The sequence below is a fragment of the Betta splendens genome, chromosome 10, assembly GCF_900634795.4.
Source record: "Betta splendens chromosome 10, fBetSpl5.4, whole genome shotgun sequence".
NCBI lineage: Eukaryota > Metazoa > Chordata > Actinopteri > Anabantiformes > Osphronemidae > Betta > Betta splendens.
This window is the reverse complement of record NC_040890.2, coordinates 3,964,674-3,982,926: the sequence shown is the minus strand read 5'-3', so window position 1 is coordinate 3,982,926 and position 18,253 is coordinate 3,964,674. Positions and strand designations below refer to the sequence as shown.

Sequence of the window (18,253 nt, the reverse complement as noted above, 5' to 3'; positions counted from 1 at the left end):
CAAAGAACATGAAGCATGTGAAATTGGAGGACTATTTTTCTGATAAGGAGCTGTTTGCTAGGTCGGTGTATACACAGATGAGGAGCACCGGCAGAGGGGGATACACCGACCAGGAGTATTACAGGCTGAAAAAGATTGCTTTTAAACTGAAGCAGGAGCTTCGTCACGAAGATGATGATGATGATGGTGTCTTTTAACTACTCCTTTTTTGACTTTAGAGTTGTGCTTCTGCTCTGTTTTTTTACCATCTCTCATCATGGTCCACGTTAAAGTCGGCACTTTAAACCTGAATGGGGCCAGAGAATTACAAAAAAGGATGAGTTTGTACGAACTGATGAAGTTGAATCACATTGATGCGATGTTTGTTCAGGAGACACACAGTGACAGCAGCAATGAGGTGGACTGGACCAGGGAGTGGCCTGGGCAGGTGGTGCTGAGTCACGGCAGCAGCACCAGTGCTGGTGTGGGCATCTTATTCTCTCAATCCTGTCCTCCAGTGTCCCTCACTGTGTCTGAAATCGTCCCTGGCAGACTGTTGGTGGTGCGGGCCATGTTTTCTAACAGCACTTTGGTTTTAGTGAATATTTATGCTCCCACTATAGGCGCAGAGAGACTCCTGCTGCTGAATAAAGTAAATGCTGTTTTAATGGATTTTAACTCTGAGGATTTTCTGGTTTTAGGCGGTGATTTTAACTGCACTGAAAACGCTAATCTGGATAGAAACCACATGGAGCCACATTCTCCATCGAAGCAGCTTTTAAGCCGAGTCCTAAAGACCCACGAGCTGGTGGATGTATGGAAGAGTCTTCATGGGCAGGACAGACAGTACACATGGTCTCACGTTAGAGACAACGCGGTCTCTTTAGCAAGACTTGACCGGTTTTATGCTTTTAAGCACCATCTGAACGTTTTTAGGTCCTGCTTCATCAGACCTGTTGGTTTTAGTGATCATGCCATAGTTTTAATTCATGTTTTTATTAATAACATAAAGCATAGCAGTGCATACTGGCATTTTAACAACTCACTGCTGCTGGATCAGTGTTTTAAGGATGGTTTTAAGTTCTTTTGGAAAATTTTTAGGACCAGACAGTCTGATTTTGAAAATCTGAGACAGTGGTGGGATTGTGGAAAAGTTGAGATAAAACAGTTTTGTTTACAGTATACTCTCAATATCACAAGGGACATTACCAGGTCAATGAAGGATATAGGGAAGGATATTGTGGAATTACAAAACATGGTGGAGTCCACAGGAAGCAAGAGGCACATCGAAGTCCTCAAATCCAAAAAGGCAACTCTTGACAACCTATTGGGCACCAGAGCACAGGGGGCGCTGGTCCGATCTAGGTTTCAGAGCGTGACTGATATGGATGCCCCTTCCAGATTTTTTTTTAGCCTGGAGAAACGTAATGGTCAAAATAAGTCAATCCACAGCCTGCGATCCGCTGCTGGAGTCATTCTGGAAGAGCCTGGTGACATCAGGAGGAGGGCGGTGGAGTTCTACAGGGATCTTTTCCAGAGTGAGTACACTGAGGATGAGGAGGGCATAGACTTCTTCTGTGGGGCTCTTCCCCAAGTGTCTGAGGAGACCAACGATGTCCTGGACATGGACATTTCTCTGCAAGAGCTGTCTACAGCCTTGCAGGGCATTAAGGGAGGGAGAGCTCCAGGGCTGGATGGCCTCACCGTGGAATTTTATAAGACATTCTGGTGTGACCTCGGAGCAGACTTCCTCTCTGTAGTTCATGAGAGTCTGGCAGGGAACCTCCTGCCTCTCAGCTGCAGACGGGCCGTCCTGACGTTGCTGCCCAAGAAGGGTGACCTTCAGGATATCAGGAACTGGTGTCCTGTTTCACTGCTGTGTACCGACTACAAAATCCTGTCCAAGACTCTGGCTAACAGGTTGCGGGAGGTGATGGACCAGATCGTCCATCAGGACCAGACGTACTGTGTGCCTGGTAGGCTAATCACTGATAACATCATATTAATTCGGGATATTCTGGATCTCTCTGGTTCATCGGGCATAGACTTGGGCTTGATTTCACTTGACCAAAACAAAGCTTTTGACCGAGTTGAACACCCATTCCTTTGGAAAACTCTAGAGAAGTTTGGACTCAGCTCTGGACTTATTGCTATGATCAGGGTTTTGTACCAAGGTATTGAGAGTGCACTGAAGATCAATGATGGGCTGAGTGCTCCTTTTAAAGTGGGCCGAGGCATCAGACAGGGCTGCTCCCTCTCAGGGATGCTGTACGCCCTCTCTATTGAGCCTCTTTTATGTAAAATCCGGTCCTCCGTTGATGGTTTGTTTTTACCTGACTGCACATTACGCCTTGTTTTATCGGCCTATGCAGATGACGTTGTTGTTCTTGTCAGAACACAACATGACATACAGATGTTAGAAAAAACTGTTAAACGTTTTAATGAAGTATCCTCTGCCAAGGTGAACTGGAACAAGAGTGAGGCCCTAGCAGTTGGAAGCTGGAAAAACGGTCGTCCCAGACTCCCGGGGGGCCTCATTTGGAAGACAGGGGGTTTTAAATACTTGGGTGTTCATCTTGGCAGTGAAGAACATGTTAGAAAGAACTGGGATGGTGTTGTAGAAAAGGTGGAAGGGAGGCTTCAGAAGTGGGGATGGTTGGTGCCACAGATGTCATACAGAGGGAGAACTCTCATTGTCAACAACTTAGTGGCCAGTGGACTCTGGCATCGCCTGGCCTGTGTAGAGCCTCCTCCTGACCTCCTGAAACTGCTCCAGTCTAAGATTGTGGATTTCTTCTGGGACCGGCTTCACTGGCTGCCCCAGTGTGTCTTGCACCTGCCTAAGGATCAGGGGGGCCAGGGGTTAGTTCACCTGTCTAGCAGGGTGGCAGCCTTCAGGATACAGTTTGCCCAGAGGTTCCTGTGTGGCCCAGCTGACCTAGTATGGAGACCTGTGGCTTCTGCCATTCTTAAAAGGACTGATGACCTTAACCTGGACACGGCCCTGTTTTTAATGGACTATAGTGTTTTTAATACTACAGCTTTGCCTGCTTTTTATCAGAGTGTTTTTAGGTCCTGGGGACTCTTTCAGTGGAGGAGGCTGGAGCCTTCAGCCTCACTTCACTGGCTGCTGGTGGAGCCACTGATTCACAAGGCGCGTTTGGAGGTTCAAGACAGCGGAATTCCTGGAATAACACATGCTCTTCGTGTTTCTGGGATGACAACGCTGCGTCACCTTGTGGATGTAGCTGGCTCTGATTTGCGGGACGTACAGGCTGTGGCCTCTGCCTTGGGTTTCAGATCGACTTGCGTTGTTGGGAAGTTCCTGGAACTGCTGCTAAAGAAATTGACTGCTGATGAGTGTGAGATGCTGCAGGACTACTATGGCGGTGCTGAGAGCCCGGATGAGGGGGATCCTTTTCCTGAGCTTGGTTTTAGCTTGGCTTTTAGGGGATCCGACAATGTTTATGATCTACACACTCTAACTGGCAAAACAATGTACAACTCCTGCGTTAAAGTACTAAATAGGAAACAGCTCAGCGACCGAGTGGACACAGTTTGGAGGAGGAGACTGCCAGCGTCCACCGCGACTCAGCCAGTGTGGAGAGTCCTCTACAAGCCACCACTGAACAAAAGGACTGGGGACCTGCAGTGGAGGATTCTACATGGAGCCATCGCCGTGAACTCCTTCACTGGGAAGATCAACCCAAGGGGTCCTCGCAACTGCGTGCACTGTGGTGAAACAGAGACTGTCTTCCACTGTTTTATGGACTGTACACGACTGGCTGAGCTTTTTAACTTACTATCTGGTGTTTTTAATGCATTTAATGAACTGTGGAGTGTTGATAGACTCATCCTCGGTGCTGGCTACAGCGGAACAAATGCAGAGAAGTGGCAATTGTTAAACTTCCTGTCTGGTCAAGCCAAGCTGGCCATTTACAAAACCAGGCAGGTGAAGGACCATGTGGTGGTCCCTGTGTTCTGTGCATTGGTCAGGGCCAGAGTGTGGGTGGATTTCAAATTTTGCAAGCTCACCAGTAACCTACCTTGTTTTAAACATCAATGGTGTCACCAGGATGTCATCTGTTCTGTGGTGAAGGATGACCTTGTTTTTAGTCATGGTTTTAAGTAAGGCTTTGGCCTCTCTTTTATTTCTTAAAGCAAGTATTATAACTTCCTACATGTTTATTTATTCATCATCATAATCTGTGGCTTAAAGCATAGGTTGTTTACATGATATCCTTTTTTTAGATGTCTGTTTAATATTGGCCAGCTACACATGACAATAAAGTCTTGTTGAAAAATCAAATCTCTCTCTCTCTCTCTCTCTCTCTCTCCCCTTACCCCAACCGGTGAGGCAGATGGCCGCCCACATCCAGCCTGGTTTTGCTGGAAGTTTCTTCCTTGTTAGAGTTTTTTCTCTCCACTGTTGCTGTCAAATTAAAGGCTTGCTGTATGTGGGATCTGTTGGGTTTAGTTGTGTAAGGTCTTAAACCTTACTTTGTAAAGTACCTTGAGATAACTTTGTTGTTATTTTTTTTATAAATAAAATTGATTTGAATTGAATTGAATTGAATTGAATTGAATTGAATTGAATTGAACTGAACTGAACTGAACTGAACTGAACTGAACTGAACTGAACTGATTTGATTTGAATTCAGTTAAGAACTCTGAATATGGAGCAGGAGGACGGTAAACAATACAAACACAACTAGTTTCAGAAGCTCTCAGATGAATTCTCACCAACAAGTTTTGTCTCTCTGCTCATTCTGTCTTCCTGTACTCCCCTCCTAGCTCTGTGCTGTACTGTGCTCTGTCAGTAAAGACACTGATGTCCACTTATTCCTGTCCTGTTAAATTCTCTATTGTTGCCTGTTTTTCGCTCTAGTTCAATTCAGCATTTGTCCTTTTGTATCACTTCATTATATGGACTGGTCACTGTTTCACCTGATGTTCAGTGCCTCCATCCTTCTAGTTAGTGTTTGCACTGCTTCTGTGAGTCATCACTCACTGCTTGTCATTTTTATTGCTAGTTAACAGCCTGTATTGTTTGGCTTCCTTGTTCACTCTGGCTCCCTACAGTAGTTAGTACCCATTTAACACCAGTCTGCCTCGTTCTCATGGTATGCAACCCTTCAGGTGCAACATGGCCCCATTGGTTCCATCACATCTGATTTATTTACAGCTTTGTAGACGTGTAAGTAGCTAATGAACATAGATTTAATTTCACCTGTTGTTCTGGTGAACATACCTAATATAACCTCTGTTATAATATATAACGGAACCCTGCAATAAAGCCGTAACAGTCTCCACAGTCACTGGGCTTGAGGCTCTCTGCCAACAGACAAGCCACAGAGTCCAAGAATAAACTTTATGTATATTTTTCTGTTTAAAGGCCTACACTTTAAAAGCACATATGCTTTATTTTGTTCATAGTATAGTGAACCCAAATACCAGTGGTTATACACCGACTGGCCTATCTATCATCTACTGTAGACTGAATCCATGGGCACAAACTGGATGCACATTACTTTTATGTATTATGTATCTGACCTTCTCTCTGTTTTTAGCCACTTCCAAAGAAAGTTGTTCAGCTTGAATTGTGATCCTGTGACTTTACATAATCATTCCTGGTACTTTGGGTGATAGGCTTATTCATATAAATTGACTTAATTTCAGCCTGGGCTGTTCAAATGCCATTTCATTTCAGCTGTGGCTTTGCTGTAATGCATTACACTAATCAGCCCTGGAACTAGTCGTACCTTTGTGCTATTTTTAAACAGCAATTCACTTTCCTTGATTGCATATCAGCCCCATCAACACAATCTCTTCACAAAGAACTCATATCATGTCAAATACTGTAGCATTTGGCAGAGTGAAGAAACAAGAGCTCAAAGCTGAGATTGTTGCAAAGTGATCACAAATTAAACATTGTGTCCGGTGTCCAGTGCCCTTTCCTGATCAGTTAAAGTAAAAATAAAAACTGCATTTCTAAATTAGTGTTTGTGTGAGACAATGATCAGCTGAGCTAACAGAGCTCTGAAGTGTGCTTTAAGGCTTTTTTTTTGGCAAACTAAGTTTCTCCCTTCTGGACATCGCTGATCTTTCTGAGTGGACACATGTTACATGTCAAGGTTTATGCACCAAGATGTGGTCCCAGGTCATTTGGGGCAAGGCCATGGCAGAGAATGATGCCTGAAGTCCTTGGCCTTGGGGCAGACAGAACAAGCAGAAACAAATTCTTTCAGACGTACATACAGTATATGTGATGTTAGAATCAGCCATGCACCAGAAAGTGGAACAGCAGATAAGTGGGACTTATCCCTGGTTGGCAGGAGTGACGAGGAACAGGGACAGGTAGCTGACCCCAGGCAATATTTTTACACTGTGCCAGCTGATGTGAGGATTATGCTTCCTGAGCCAGGTGTTACCAAGAATGAACAGGGGCTGTGGAGAATATGTCACATAAAAATAAATCTGAAATACCGCTTCTGTCCCTTTGCATGAGACCTGAGAAGGAGCTAACAAGCCTAGACTAAGCTGAATTATGAAAGATAGGATTTCTTTTCAATAAGTGGCATCACTGTCACTCCAGCACTCAGCTGTTTATTATTAAGTTAGGAGACGGTGTAGAAGTTCGTTTCCTTCGGGAGCAGTATGTCCCAGACAGCTGTCAGCTGCAGCCGTTACGTGTTTGGTTCTCGTTTTCACCCGCTGGTCGTCAGTGTGTGTCTGTGTCTGTCAGTATGTTTCAGTGCTGAGATCTGCCTTTCAGTTCTCATAGCTGCATTTGGCTGCAGTAGCTCCAGTACAACACACACACACACACACACACACACACACACACACACACACACACACACACACACACACACACACACACACACACACACACACACACACACACCAGCTCCCGTCCGTGAAGGAGGCCTGAGTGGCTTGACTCTCTTGGGTAGTGGACTCGTAACGTGCTTTACTGTCTCCTTCATATGTTTTACTTTGAGTCAAATTTTGAGAGTGTTTTTGTAAAATGTGTGTTCCTTTCCAATATGCTGATAGACTGGCAGAGCATTGCTGCTGTAGGATATTGTTTGTTTGAATGGAAGCGATTCTCAAATGGGAGCATCAGCAGCGTCCGACTGGTGCTTTTAAATAAAAGGCAGCGCGTGAATAAAGAACGTGTGAATGCGAGACATGAGCCAGTAGCTGTGGGTAAAGGGCGCATCATATAAGCGGTTACCATCAGCAGCACACAGCCAACAGCAGAGGCCACGTCTGCAGTGGTGTGCCTCTGTTACAGGGATCAGAGCCCACTATGGGGTGCCAAATGTAAAAGTAGCACCTATAACTAGTTTTCTCACATTTAACTAAATGACACAACATGTTTTCTCACATTTAGTTAAATGTGCAAAAGTCTAAATGTAAATGTTAAATATAAATGTAAATGTTAAATGTTAAATGTTAAATATAAATGTTAAATGTTAAATGTAAATGTTAAATGTAAATGTTAAATGTAAATGTTAAATGTTAAATGTTAAATGTAAATGTTAAATGTAAATGTTAAATGTAAATGTAAATGTTAAATGTAAATGTTAAATGTTGGCCGAGTGTAAAACTGAATATTCATGAATGGGCAAGTAGACTCCATCCCTACCCTCAAACAGCGGGTCTCAGATCAGAGACGCGAACTCAAACACGTCAAACAGTACGCATAGCTCCGCCCACATCTGACTCTGGATCGGTGCACGAAAATACTGGAGAGAAGCCTGAAGTCGAAGCCATCATGGCCGCCAGCTTCGACTCCCTCCCGTTGGGGGAGATTGAACGGGCTGTAACGGCAGGTGTGCGGGCTGAGGCTCCGCTTCAAACTGCCGTTCTGTCGTAAACACCATTAATGAGGAGTCAAGTAGGTTTAAAAAGAATATTTCTGTGGCGCCGGTGGAGAATTAGTTGGCTAACTATACTAGCTAGCCGAAGTTACGTCCAGGCTAAAAACAAAAGTTTCCAGATCAGATGTGGGCGGGGTTTGCGCGCACAGTTTGAGGTGATTGAGTTCGCGTCTCTGATCTGAGACCAGCGCTGTTTGAGGGTAGGGATGGAGTCTACTTGCCCATTCATGAATATTCAGTTTTACACTCGGCCAACATTTAACAATTAACATTTACATTTAACATTTACATTTAACATTTACATTTAACAATTAACATTTACATTTAACATTTACATTTAACATTTACATTTACATTTAACATTTAGCATTTAACATTTACATTTAACATTTAGCATTTAACATTTACATTTAACATTTACATTTAACATTTACATTTAACATTTAACATTTAACATTTACATTTAACATTTAGCATTTACATTTAACATTTACATTTAGACTTTTGCACATTTAACTAAATGTGAGAAAACATGTTGTGTCATTTAGTTAAATGTGAGAAAACTAGTTATACAGTGGCAGCGGTTCAAAGTGACTAGGGTTTTTACTGCAGTACCGACGCGTCGCCACGGTGCAGGGAGTGCGTCGCTGACTAAAGATTTTTAATCCTGCAGCCGGCTGAAAAAAATCAGGACGCTAGTCTCGTTTTAACCACCAGGTGGCGCAGCGTTGATTAGAAGCCTCCAAAGCACTACAGCGTAGCTGAGGTCCGACTGTTCATTTCTACCTGTAACACACATATATTACACCAGACCTATTTTACTATTAAGTTTTTACTATTAAGTATCTGTTGTGTGCTAAAACATGGGGAGTATGAAGGGCAACAAGTTGTTGATGGCTTAGCTGTTTTCTGTTCACTGCAAAGTTATAATTGTTCTGTGTGGTTTAAAACAGGCAGCGCCACAGCAGCAACACGTTCTTGTTTTCATTCTCCTCAGCTTTTTCGTGTGTTTAAATAGAAGGTGTCTCTTAAAAATATGTACACACCCACCGCTCTAACATCTGATACAACATATTGGCTTCACATAATACCATGATTATGCGTTGCGGTTTAATTAATATAATTTGAATGCGCAAGTAAAGACGTAGAGCGCAGTCCATCTGCGACTACAGCCGCTTATTTAGGTTTTAAACTTCCACAACTTGTTAATGAAGGTTTTCCAATATTTGTAGATTTTACGTAAATAACCGTAATAATCATAGGAATTTGTTTTACAGCAGTTGTCGATCGTAATTTTGACAGGACGCCAGAAATCAGCAGATCTACAGCGACGCATTACAGCAACATGTTTGTTCCTACGCGTTTACTCTGTGTCTGCAGAACTGCACTTTGACTTGTTTTGACTGTGCATGTCATTGTAACTGAGTGGCTGAGAGCACTTATTCGACCAGTGTACGTTTCAACATTTTCATTTCCCATCCGTCCATCCAGCCACTTTCACCGGCGTTTTCGTTTCTCTTTCGTTGAGCTGCAAACGGATTTTAATCAAAGCACCGCCTTACAAACCAATAAAACAGGCAAAAATATTTGTTTTTTACAAAAAGACACGGAATTGGAGTTAATATGTTTTTATTGTTTAGAGACACAAAAAGTCGTTCTCTCGTTACCTCTGCTTATAATTTGGTGGAGACATCAAACTCTTACACAAACACGTGACGTGTTTCGGAGTCATGTGTCCAGACAGAGAGTGACCAATACACAAATGTATGGATGTGCAAATGCGGGCTACGAGAGGAACGGGGGAGTGGTGCACTAAATGTAGCAAGAATTTGTTTTGACTGTGCGTGTCATTGTAACTGAATGAGTGGCTGATGTTACTTATTCGGCCCGTGTATGTTTCAAAACTTTGATTTCCCATCCGTCTATCCTGAATAAAAGCACCGCATTACAAACCAATAAACCGAACAAAAATATTTTTTAACAAAAACACACGGACTTGAATTTAAAGCTGTTTTTTTTTAGATTAGAGAAAAACGAAAAACAAAAAACCTCTGCTTTTAATTTTTAATGGAAGCTCATCCGTGGACGGGTCGCAGGGCAGCAGTCTTAGCAGAGAGCTCCAGACTGCCGCTCGAATGAAACACGAGATTGAATGATATGTGATGTGTTTCTTCCTAAGATGACTTGGATCTGAGTTCGACCAAGCTTTTGTTTGTCTCATGTTTGCTCACAGTCACAAAGGCAAACTTCTCATCCCTCCCCTCCCCCGTAGAGGCGCATAGACATGCTAATGTGCTGCTACTACTCGATCAGCAGGTGAGAAATACTTCAGCTTCAGGACAAAGCACCGTAGGAGACTGGGCAGCATCGGGCGGCGTGATCAGCTGCAGGTCTAAGACTCATTAATGCAGCAAGTAGTTTGTTCTACATACGTTTACTCTGCAAAAATAAACGTATGTATTTATCGTAGCTTTCTGATCTAAGTTATTTGTAGCACTTCGACATTCGTTTAAAATATGCAGTGCATTTTAAAATGAAAATACTATTATTATTATTTATTACCTTTATTGTAAACACAGTATTAATTGCACAATTTGGACTGGCGAAGATTTGCTCTTCTTCCATAATAATCATGGATAATCAAGGAAGCAACTGCAGTTCATAGATGTTATTCAGGGATGGTTTGATAAAGATTCAGTGTGTTTTTCAACTGAACTGTCAGCCAAGGACGTGCATTATCAAATGAATGCGCCTGTCAGCGGGGAAGACATCAACTCTATTCAGTCGCTCTTCAGTCGCTGCTGCCGTCTCCTCCCCAGTTCACACACCTTAACACTAGGACTACTGGGTTTTCTAAATATACCAGTTCCTACTACAAGGTGTTCCTACGAAGTTAACCAGATGTTTATTTCGTTATTTCCTCTTTCATGTCCGTCTGGTGAATGAAAGTGGGCGTGGCCATCCCCGTCCCAGAGCAGGGACACTGGGGGAAGGGGAAACACACATCAACACGCAGGACAAAGATCTGCGTTTCTCTGCTGCTACAGCCTCGGCTGCGTTGGGTTGTTAGTGTCCCTTTCACCTGTACCATATGAAATGTGTTCCTGTGAAGTTGATCAGCCGCTTTCAGAATCAGAATCTTTTTTATTCCCCATGCAGGTTTGAACAGGGCAAACATTATTTTTATTTACAAAAAAAATTAATACGTTTCCAGATTGACCGGTGATGCCGCACGGGTTGCTCTCAGTTAAAACAGCTGTTTGAAGCAGGGAAAAGCGAGTTAGCTGTCCTTGTCGATGCCTTGAAAATGTTTTATCATCGGTTAGATCTCTGAGCCCCGACTTTTATGTCTTCTTTGGATTAAAAAACAAATGTTGAATGTTCTCAAATAATATAATAATGCCGCCCTCCGCGGCTCCCAGTGTTTGTTTTTTTCATTGAAAACGTGGGTGTTACCGGTGGCCGACCCCTGGTCTAGATCATCCTTATTCACTTTTTTAAATTGTAGTAGTGTAACCTTAGTTAGTATTCCTTTTTATTTTTTTATTTTATGTTTGGGAAACGTGACATTTCAGCTACTGTGATTTTATTTGTCATCAACATTAGTACCTACCTGCCCTTGTTGACGGGGGACAGGAAAAAGGTGACGCGCGTTGGGTAAGAGCGGCGTAAAGAAAGTGTACATGTGCCGTACTGTCTTGCCGTGTGGTGCATTAAAGAAGCATTCAACGTAAAGAAAAAATTGCCCGTACCAACAGCGAGAAATCCGGGTTACAGTAGCTTGTCTGCCACAAATCGCTGCACGTGGGAGGGCGCACCGTTCAGCTTCTTATTTTCGGTTTTAAACTGCCATAATTTGCCATAATTTACTGACGTTCATAACTTCATACTATAACGCGACCAGCGGTTCATGGTCTTGGTGATCCATGCACTAAGTAATACAACGTTGTCATCTCGTGATCACATGATGATGATGAGACGCTGTTTTTCCAATAATTAAAATAAAAAAAACTACTTCCACTCAGACTCGAACCCCGGACAAAACTAAATTTTGTAGCCATGCATGTTAACCACTAGGTCACCGAAGACCTGATCATTGGTTGTTCTACAAGAGTCTATATGACGTAAGCAACTACGATGTTTTAGGACCAAAAGTGGGAGTCCATCGCCACCTACAGGCCAGAAGGACGTAACACACTCCTCCTGCAGTGCAAACCCGGCACTGACGCGGCAGATTTGAAACCCAAACACGGTGGGGGTAGACACTTTTACCGGCTGCCTCTGTAGGTGCTCCTTTTACATTTGGCACCCCATAGCCCACAGACAAGACTTTATTCCAGCAGATGATTGTTTGAGTTGCTGGTGCCTTTTGTTGCATTGATTTCTAGACACAAAAGAATTAATGTGATTGCTTTAGAAAGATAGCTTCTGTGGGTGAAACTGAAACACAGCTCGCACACACATCATGATATTGTTTTGCACATGCAATGTGATTTGTATGTAGAGCTCAGATTCACTATGACATGAACGGTGTTAAAAATATGCTATTAAATAATCATCCCATCTTAGAACAAAAAGATGTTTCTTTATAAAAACCTTAAGCAGTGTCACCACTGAGGCTTTCACATAGTCACATAATGTATTAGTAAACCTCCCACAAACTTACCCAGTTCCTCCTGCAAAACAACCCACACTGCAGATGCTCTGTTTGAAGTCACATGCTTAGGTTTGTGCCCAGCATACATATGGTCTATCATCAACAAGTCCTCTCCATCAGCCAGTAACACACAATCCAGAGGCAACAACAGAATCCAACTGTAAGCCAGAAACCAAGTTTACAGATTTCTAACTGCCCAAACAAAAAGCTTTAATATCTGGGGCCCAACGTCAGGGCCCAAAGCCAGAACCAGCAGCAGAAAATTTAGCTTAGTTAATTTAGAAATAGAGCTTACAGATCCAATAATGAGGGATGTCTGGGTGGCAAACAGTCAAGACAACTGGGCAGAGAACATGCATTAGAAAGACTGCTTAAATAAGCAGAAAAACGAGTGTTAACAATTAGGCTAAGTAGAGAAGGATATACAGGAAGTGTGAAATGTGAGCTTCAAGTCTCTGTGGCAAACAGCATGAAAGCATGTGAACGGAGGGTAACAGGTCAACAGGGTTTTTCCTTTGTTGGTGCTTGAGATCAGCATTTATTACTTTTCATGGACTCCATTGATATAGACAGAATGTGTGTGTGTGTGTGTGTGTGTGTGTGTGTGTGTGTGTGTGTGTGTGTGTGTGTGCGTGTGTGTGTGTGTGTCCTTTTGTCCCTTGACCTATTTTCATGCTGTGTGCTGCTTCATGCTGCAGTTTGTTCGGTGTGAGCGTTTAGTCAGCTAGTAATGCAGTCATCTGGCAATTTATTTAACCAGCCATCCGTTCAAGCACTCAGCCAATCAGGAGGCTTGTGAATCAGCCCGCCATCACAGCCAATCATCCAGAAATATTGCCAGTACCTCATTCGCATTAGAAGACTGAAATAGCCTGTTTTTCTACTGAGGAGAGATTCTGTCTATTTTTTTGGAACTTGACAAATTTATTAAATTGCTCATTTAGGTTCACAGACAAGCAGACATGTTAAATTCATAACATGGATCTGTACACATGCCTTTTACCAAGATTTTTGGTCCAGTTTACTTCGTACCTTTTTCAGTATATGATAGTTTATTACATAATGTAGTATTAGGTCCTGAGCCAACAATCGATCAATCATTTGTCAGTGTGGCAGCACAGATACCTTTAGCTGAAGAGTGAGGAGAAAGCTTCGGTTAAAAAGCATGAAATAGGCTCTGCAGAAAATGCAAACAGCTTTTTCCTCAATAGCAGAGCTGATTCTACACTTTCCTGGCACAGACGGGAAAATGAATCAAAATGAAAATGGTGCTAATGATTGTGTCTTTTCTCTACTGTTGTATATCCTTGAATAAAATCTGTAGCTGATATAGGTCATTTTTAATTAGGTATTTAATGGAAACATTTTGTCATTATTTCAGAATAAAACGGTTTAGGTGGTTATGAAGGATTATAAGTTAAGAAAACAGTGTTGCGGAAATATTGTTAAATGAAATCTAACCATCAGTATGATAAAGCATCTCAAAGTTTGCTAGTGTGCCGGCATGTGTCATGGATCTGTAGTCTCTGTCTTTGTTTCTTGACACTTCCTGTTATTTTGTTGCTTCTTTCTGTTTTGCTCAGTTTTTGTTTTTGCTTTATACCTCTGGTCACATTATTCCCCAATCAGTCATTCACTCTTGCTCCCCTGCCAGATTGTTGCGTGTTTCCAGCGTCTTCTGTACTCGGGTACTCGGGTACGGGTACTGCTAGACTCAGTACCCGTTCTTGTGATTTGACCCGTTTTTCATGCCAAATCCCTGTTGGTACCTCTGCCTGTATTGGATTTTCTGATTTTGACCGACGCCTGCCTGACCACGCTTTTGCCTGCTGTATTGTGGAACCTTTGTTCAAGCTCTGTTTCCCATGTTGTGCATTTGCGTCCTTCAACTCTCTGTTCCTGCTCATTTCCTGGTCAGCCCCTGACAGCATGGAGTGGATCAGACTACATAACATCTAGAACATATAGCAAATTCACTGAAGGATTGAGGACACTGTATTTACTATACTATAATATACTGTATTGAAGACCTGTATTTATACCCTGTTACAACGCTACGCTATATGACCTATTGACCAGTCTTTATATACATCATTGCATCCCCTTTACCTTCTAATGTTCTTATGGTCACCATAGTAAGACTCCCACTCTTTGGGAACCAAATGCATGATGATGAACAACCCACAGCCAGCGGCACAGCATGTCATGACAACACAATTAACAATTTCCCACAACATACAGATACTGATGCTACAGGACTTGTTTTTCTTGGTCGACTACGATAGATGTCATGTAAATTATGTCAATGAGTAGTTAGAGCCGACTATTCACTCGCTAATTACATGCCCATATCCAACCAGGAATATTTCCAATAGATCATAGCACAGAAACAAGATTGGGTAGAGTAACTAACTTTTCTTTTAAAAACTGTGTCATTCCCATGCTTCCGTATCACAGCATCTCATTACAGACACTGGAACATCAAAGGAAGAACACTTGGCCTTTGTAGTTCAACAGGGTTCTACCCTTGGACAAATCTGTTTCAGTTTACAGTATATATGTCTCCTATAGGTAACACCTTCTCCATGACTTCTCAAGGTGATGCTGATAAATGACTTGTTGCATTGGTTACTTCTATGCTTTACTTCAAGCAGAAGCTTCCATTAATTTGCTGTCCAGAAAATCTGCAACAGATTGTAGAATAACTTAGCCTATATATTCCTGTGTGGGATTTTCCCTTGCTGCCTCTGACTGTCTCAGAACCATCTCCTCTCTCTGGCTTGGACCCAGGACTTTTTGTGTGTATTGACGTTTTCAAAAAGGCAAATCAGCTGCAGTATATTTAGATTCACACTTATTCTCAACTCTTTAGAAAACAATAAGCTCACCCAGAAGTTGTGAAAAGAAGACTACTGACTGAAGCTCCAACAGCAATTATTGCTTACATGTAAGTTCTCCTGGCTCCAACCCTTGACACATCAATCCCAGTGCCATCTTATCGCTAAGGCAAACGTCAGCTGTGTGCAATAACAGTTCCTCCAAGTTGGGATGACAAGAAAATGAAAAATTTGAAATTTAAATTTAAAAGCCTTTTACTTTCAGTAAGACACACAGTATTTTGAAAAGTACATTGCTAATGTCCATCAACCCATATTCACAATACAATCTACAGTTCAGAAAATACAGTATAATTCATACAGTATTACATCAGCATCAAAATTCTGACTTCTACAATGCAACATTATAATGGAGTAAATTAGGTTTACCTGCACAACTAGACTAGTTCTAATCTAGCTATACAAGTAGGCTAGACTTTTAATTGTACCCAATCTAAAAATGTAACTTAAATATATATATATATATATATATATACATATATGTAGTAAGCTGAAAGTTGATGCTTTGGTTGCCAGTTGCTGTCACACGTTTCCGTCTGACATCCTGCCATATCTTTTTTTTTTCTTTAAAAACAGAGCATTTGTGTCCACAACACAGTCTTGGTCATTACAGTTTACCCAGTTTAACCCTGACTGTCAATTCCGGCAGGAGCTTTACAAGTCTACAGAGGTTACTACAGCTGATGAGCCATAAGCCAAATGGCTGCACTAATAGTAAAAAGCTCCAGATGTCAGTGGAGATGATAGGTCTAGCATATGAACAACAAATATCTGCTGACTTGACCACCTGAAATACTAATGAGACACCACGGAGAGGTCCTGTTCAGTGTCAGGACCGAGCTCGGAGGGAGAACATCTCACAAAACACTGGAATAAATCATCCATCCATCTATTTTCTTCCGCTTAGTCCCCATGCGGGGTCGCCGGGGTACTGGAACCTATCCAGGTCGCCAGTCCAGCTAGCAGGGCAACACACACCTATGGGCAAACTAGAGGTGAACCTTATGCAGCGAACCCAGAGGGAACATGCAAACTCCACACAGAAAGGCACCCGGTCCCCCCTGGGAATCGAGCCCAGGACCTTCTTGCTGTGAAGGGCCACTGTTGCGCCAGGAATAAATCATCTCTTTGTTTTTTTATTTATTTTTAAAGGCAAAGCAAGGACACAAATGATTGATGGAACCTTTTATGAGAATTGCATCTTTAAAATGCACGTGCGTGTGTTTCAGGTGACCCTCCAGTGGTTGAGCTGACACCAGAGTCATGGTGCTGGTTCGGTCAGATCAGTTTTTGTGCTCAGTAATTGCTATACAAAGGGGAACTTCTCTGGGTCACTGTAGCTTGTTCTCCCTCATGTCCTCTAGATTTTTATTATTTCTACATTACTGGAAAACTAAGTTTGAACAAATGCAGACACTGGTAGCATATTACTGTACATGAATGTGATACTTTTTGCCTATATTGGCTTCTTCTTGAAGACAGAGGGGAACAAAGACAGAGACAAACATGCATCTTACTGGATTTTGTTCTGTTTAGAAGAATTTACTTTGTACAGAAGCTATACAGGCCCTGACGTTATACAACCTCACACAGGCACCAATTATGTTTATCACTGACAACTGTCGATAAGAATTATTGTTAAATTATTACACACGGGACGGCATTGTGGTGCGGTGGGTAGCGCTGTCCCCTCACAGCAAAAAGGTCCTAGGTTTCATTCTAGGTTTCTGTGTGGAGTTTGCATGTTCTTCCCTGTGTGGCGTGGGTTCTCTGGCTTCTGCCTGCGGTCCTGGCCAATTTGACCAGATCATGATTTTGCGCCCACAAATCTTGAGGGGCCCACAGGGACCAGCTTTATTAATAATAACATTTCATCAGTAATATATTAGACATCAAGAATTTATCTAAATCACAGGTTATTTGTGTCTCCCCGGTCAAATGACACCCCTCCTCCCATTTACTGCATGGTACTGTCCGTCCACCTGAATTCTAGTTGCTGCTGAGTCTGATCGTCAGGTGACAGCGGAGCTGTGCAGGCTCTGTGGTTCGTTACAGTTCGCTCCTGATTCGTTCATATGGATCTTTACGGATCATTTACTCGTTCGTTACTTTATCATGTGACCGCTACCAAGCGACTGTCGCGCTGTTAAACAACAAAGGCTGGAAGATGCAGGACATAAGTCACATTAATGTGGTACGTATTTGCTAGGTTTTGACATGGTTTGAATTGCTTGTGGCTTGTGATTAGAATTTGTCCGCTGAAGCAAACCATGTTGTCTTCAGTATATAGTGTTTGAGCGAAATGAGCAAATGACTCTAAATGATTTGTTTATTTAACTGATCGAGATAATTCCCACAAAGATCCAAGTCAGTTTAAAAAAAACAAAATTCCCATCTCTACTTCTTACTGCTGAATCAATCTTATAAACGGGGAAAATACATCCAAGACGTGTTATTTCCCAAGAGCGGTAAGAGCATTTGCCCAAACTACTTTAAAATCCAAGAGTGGAGCTCTCACTCTGACAGGTTTACAGAATCAATCTTTGAAAACTTTTCCTTCTAGCCTGAAATGCATCACACTCTAATTTAATAGCATACATTTTTCACTATTAAAAAACAGATTTATGTAATTTTGACTTAATACTGATAAGTTATCATTAAAACAGAAAGAAATTTATCACACAGCTAGATTCAAACTTACAACCCTATTATTAGCACTGCATTCCAACCCACTCCACCAACCAACCAATGTAGGAGATAGTGGTCAGTACTATTAATATACAGCAGTCTCTGACTGCAAATATTTTTTTCATAGGACCCATAAATGCCAG

The 18,253-nt window shown here is 42.2% G+C and overlaps 1 protein-coding gene across 1 annotated transcript in view; it reads left to right on the top strand.

Annotated features, from left to right (window-relative positions):
- The first annotated feature begins 358 nt into the window (after nt 1-358).
- LOC121202558 (transposon TX1 uncharacterized 149 kDa protein) overlaps nt 359-18,253 on the top strand; it is a 128,438-nt gene continuing 110,543 nt past the window's right edge. Inside the window, exons 1-2 of the mRNA XM_041072732.1 lie at nt 359-825; nt 1,081-4,016. Of these exons, the coding sequence (XP_040928666.1) occupies nt 359-825; nt 1,081-4,016 (3,403 nt within the window). The remainder of the gene's footprint in view (nt 826-1,080; nt 4,017-18,253) is intronic.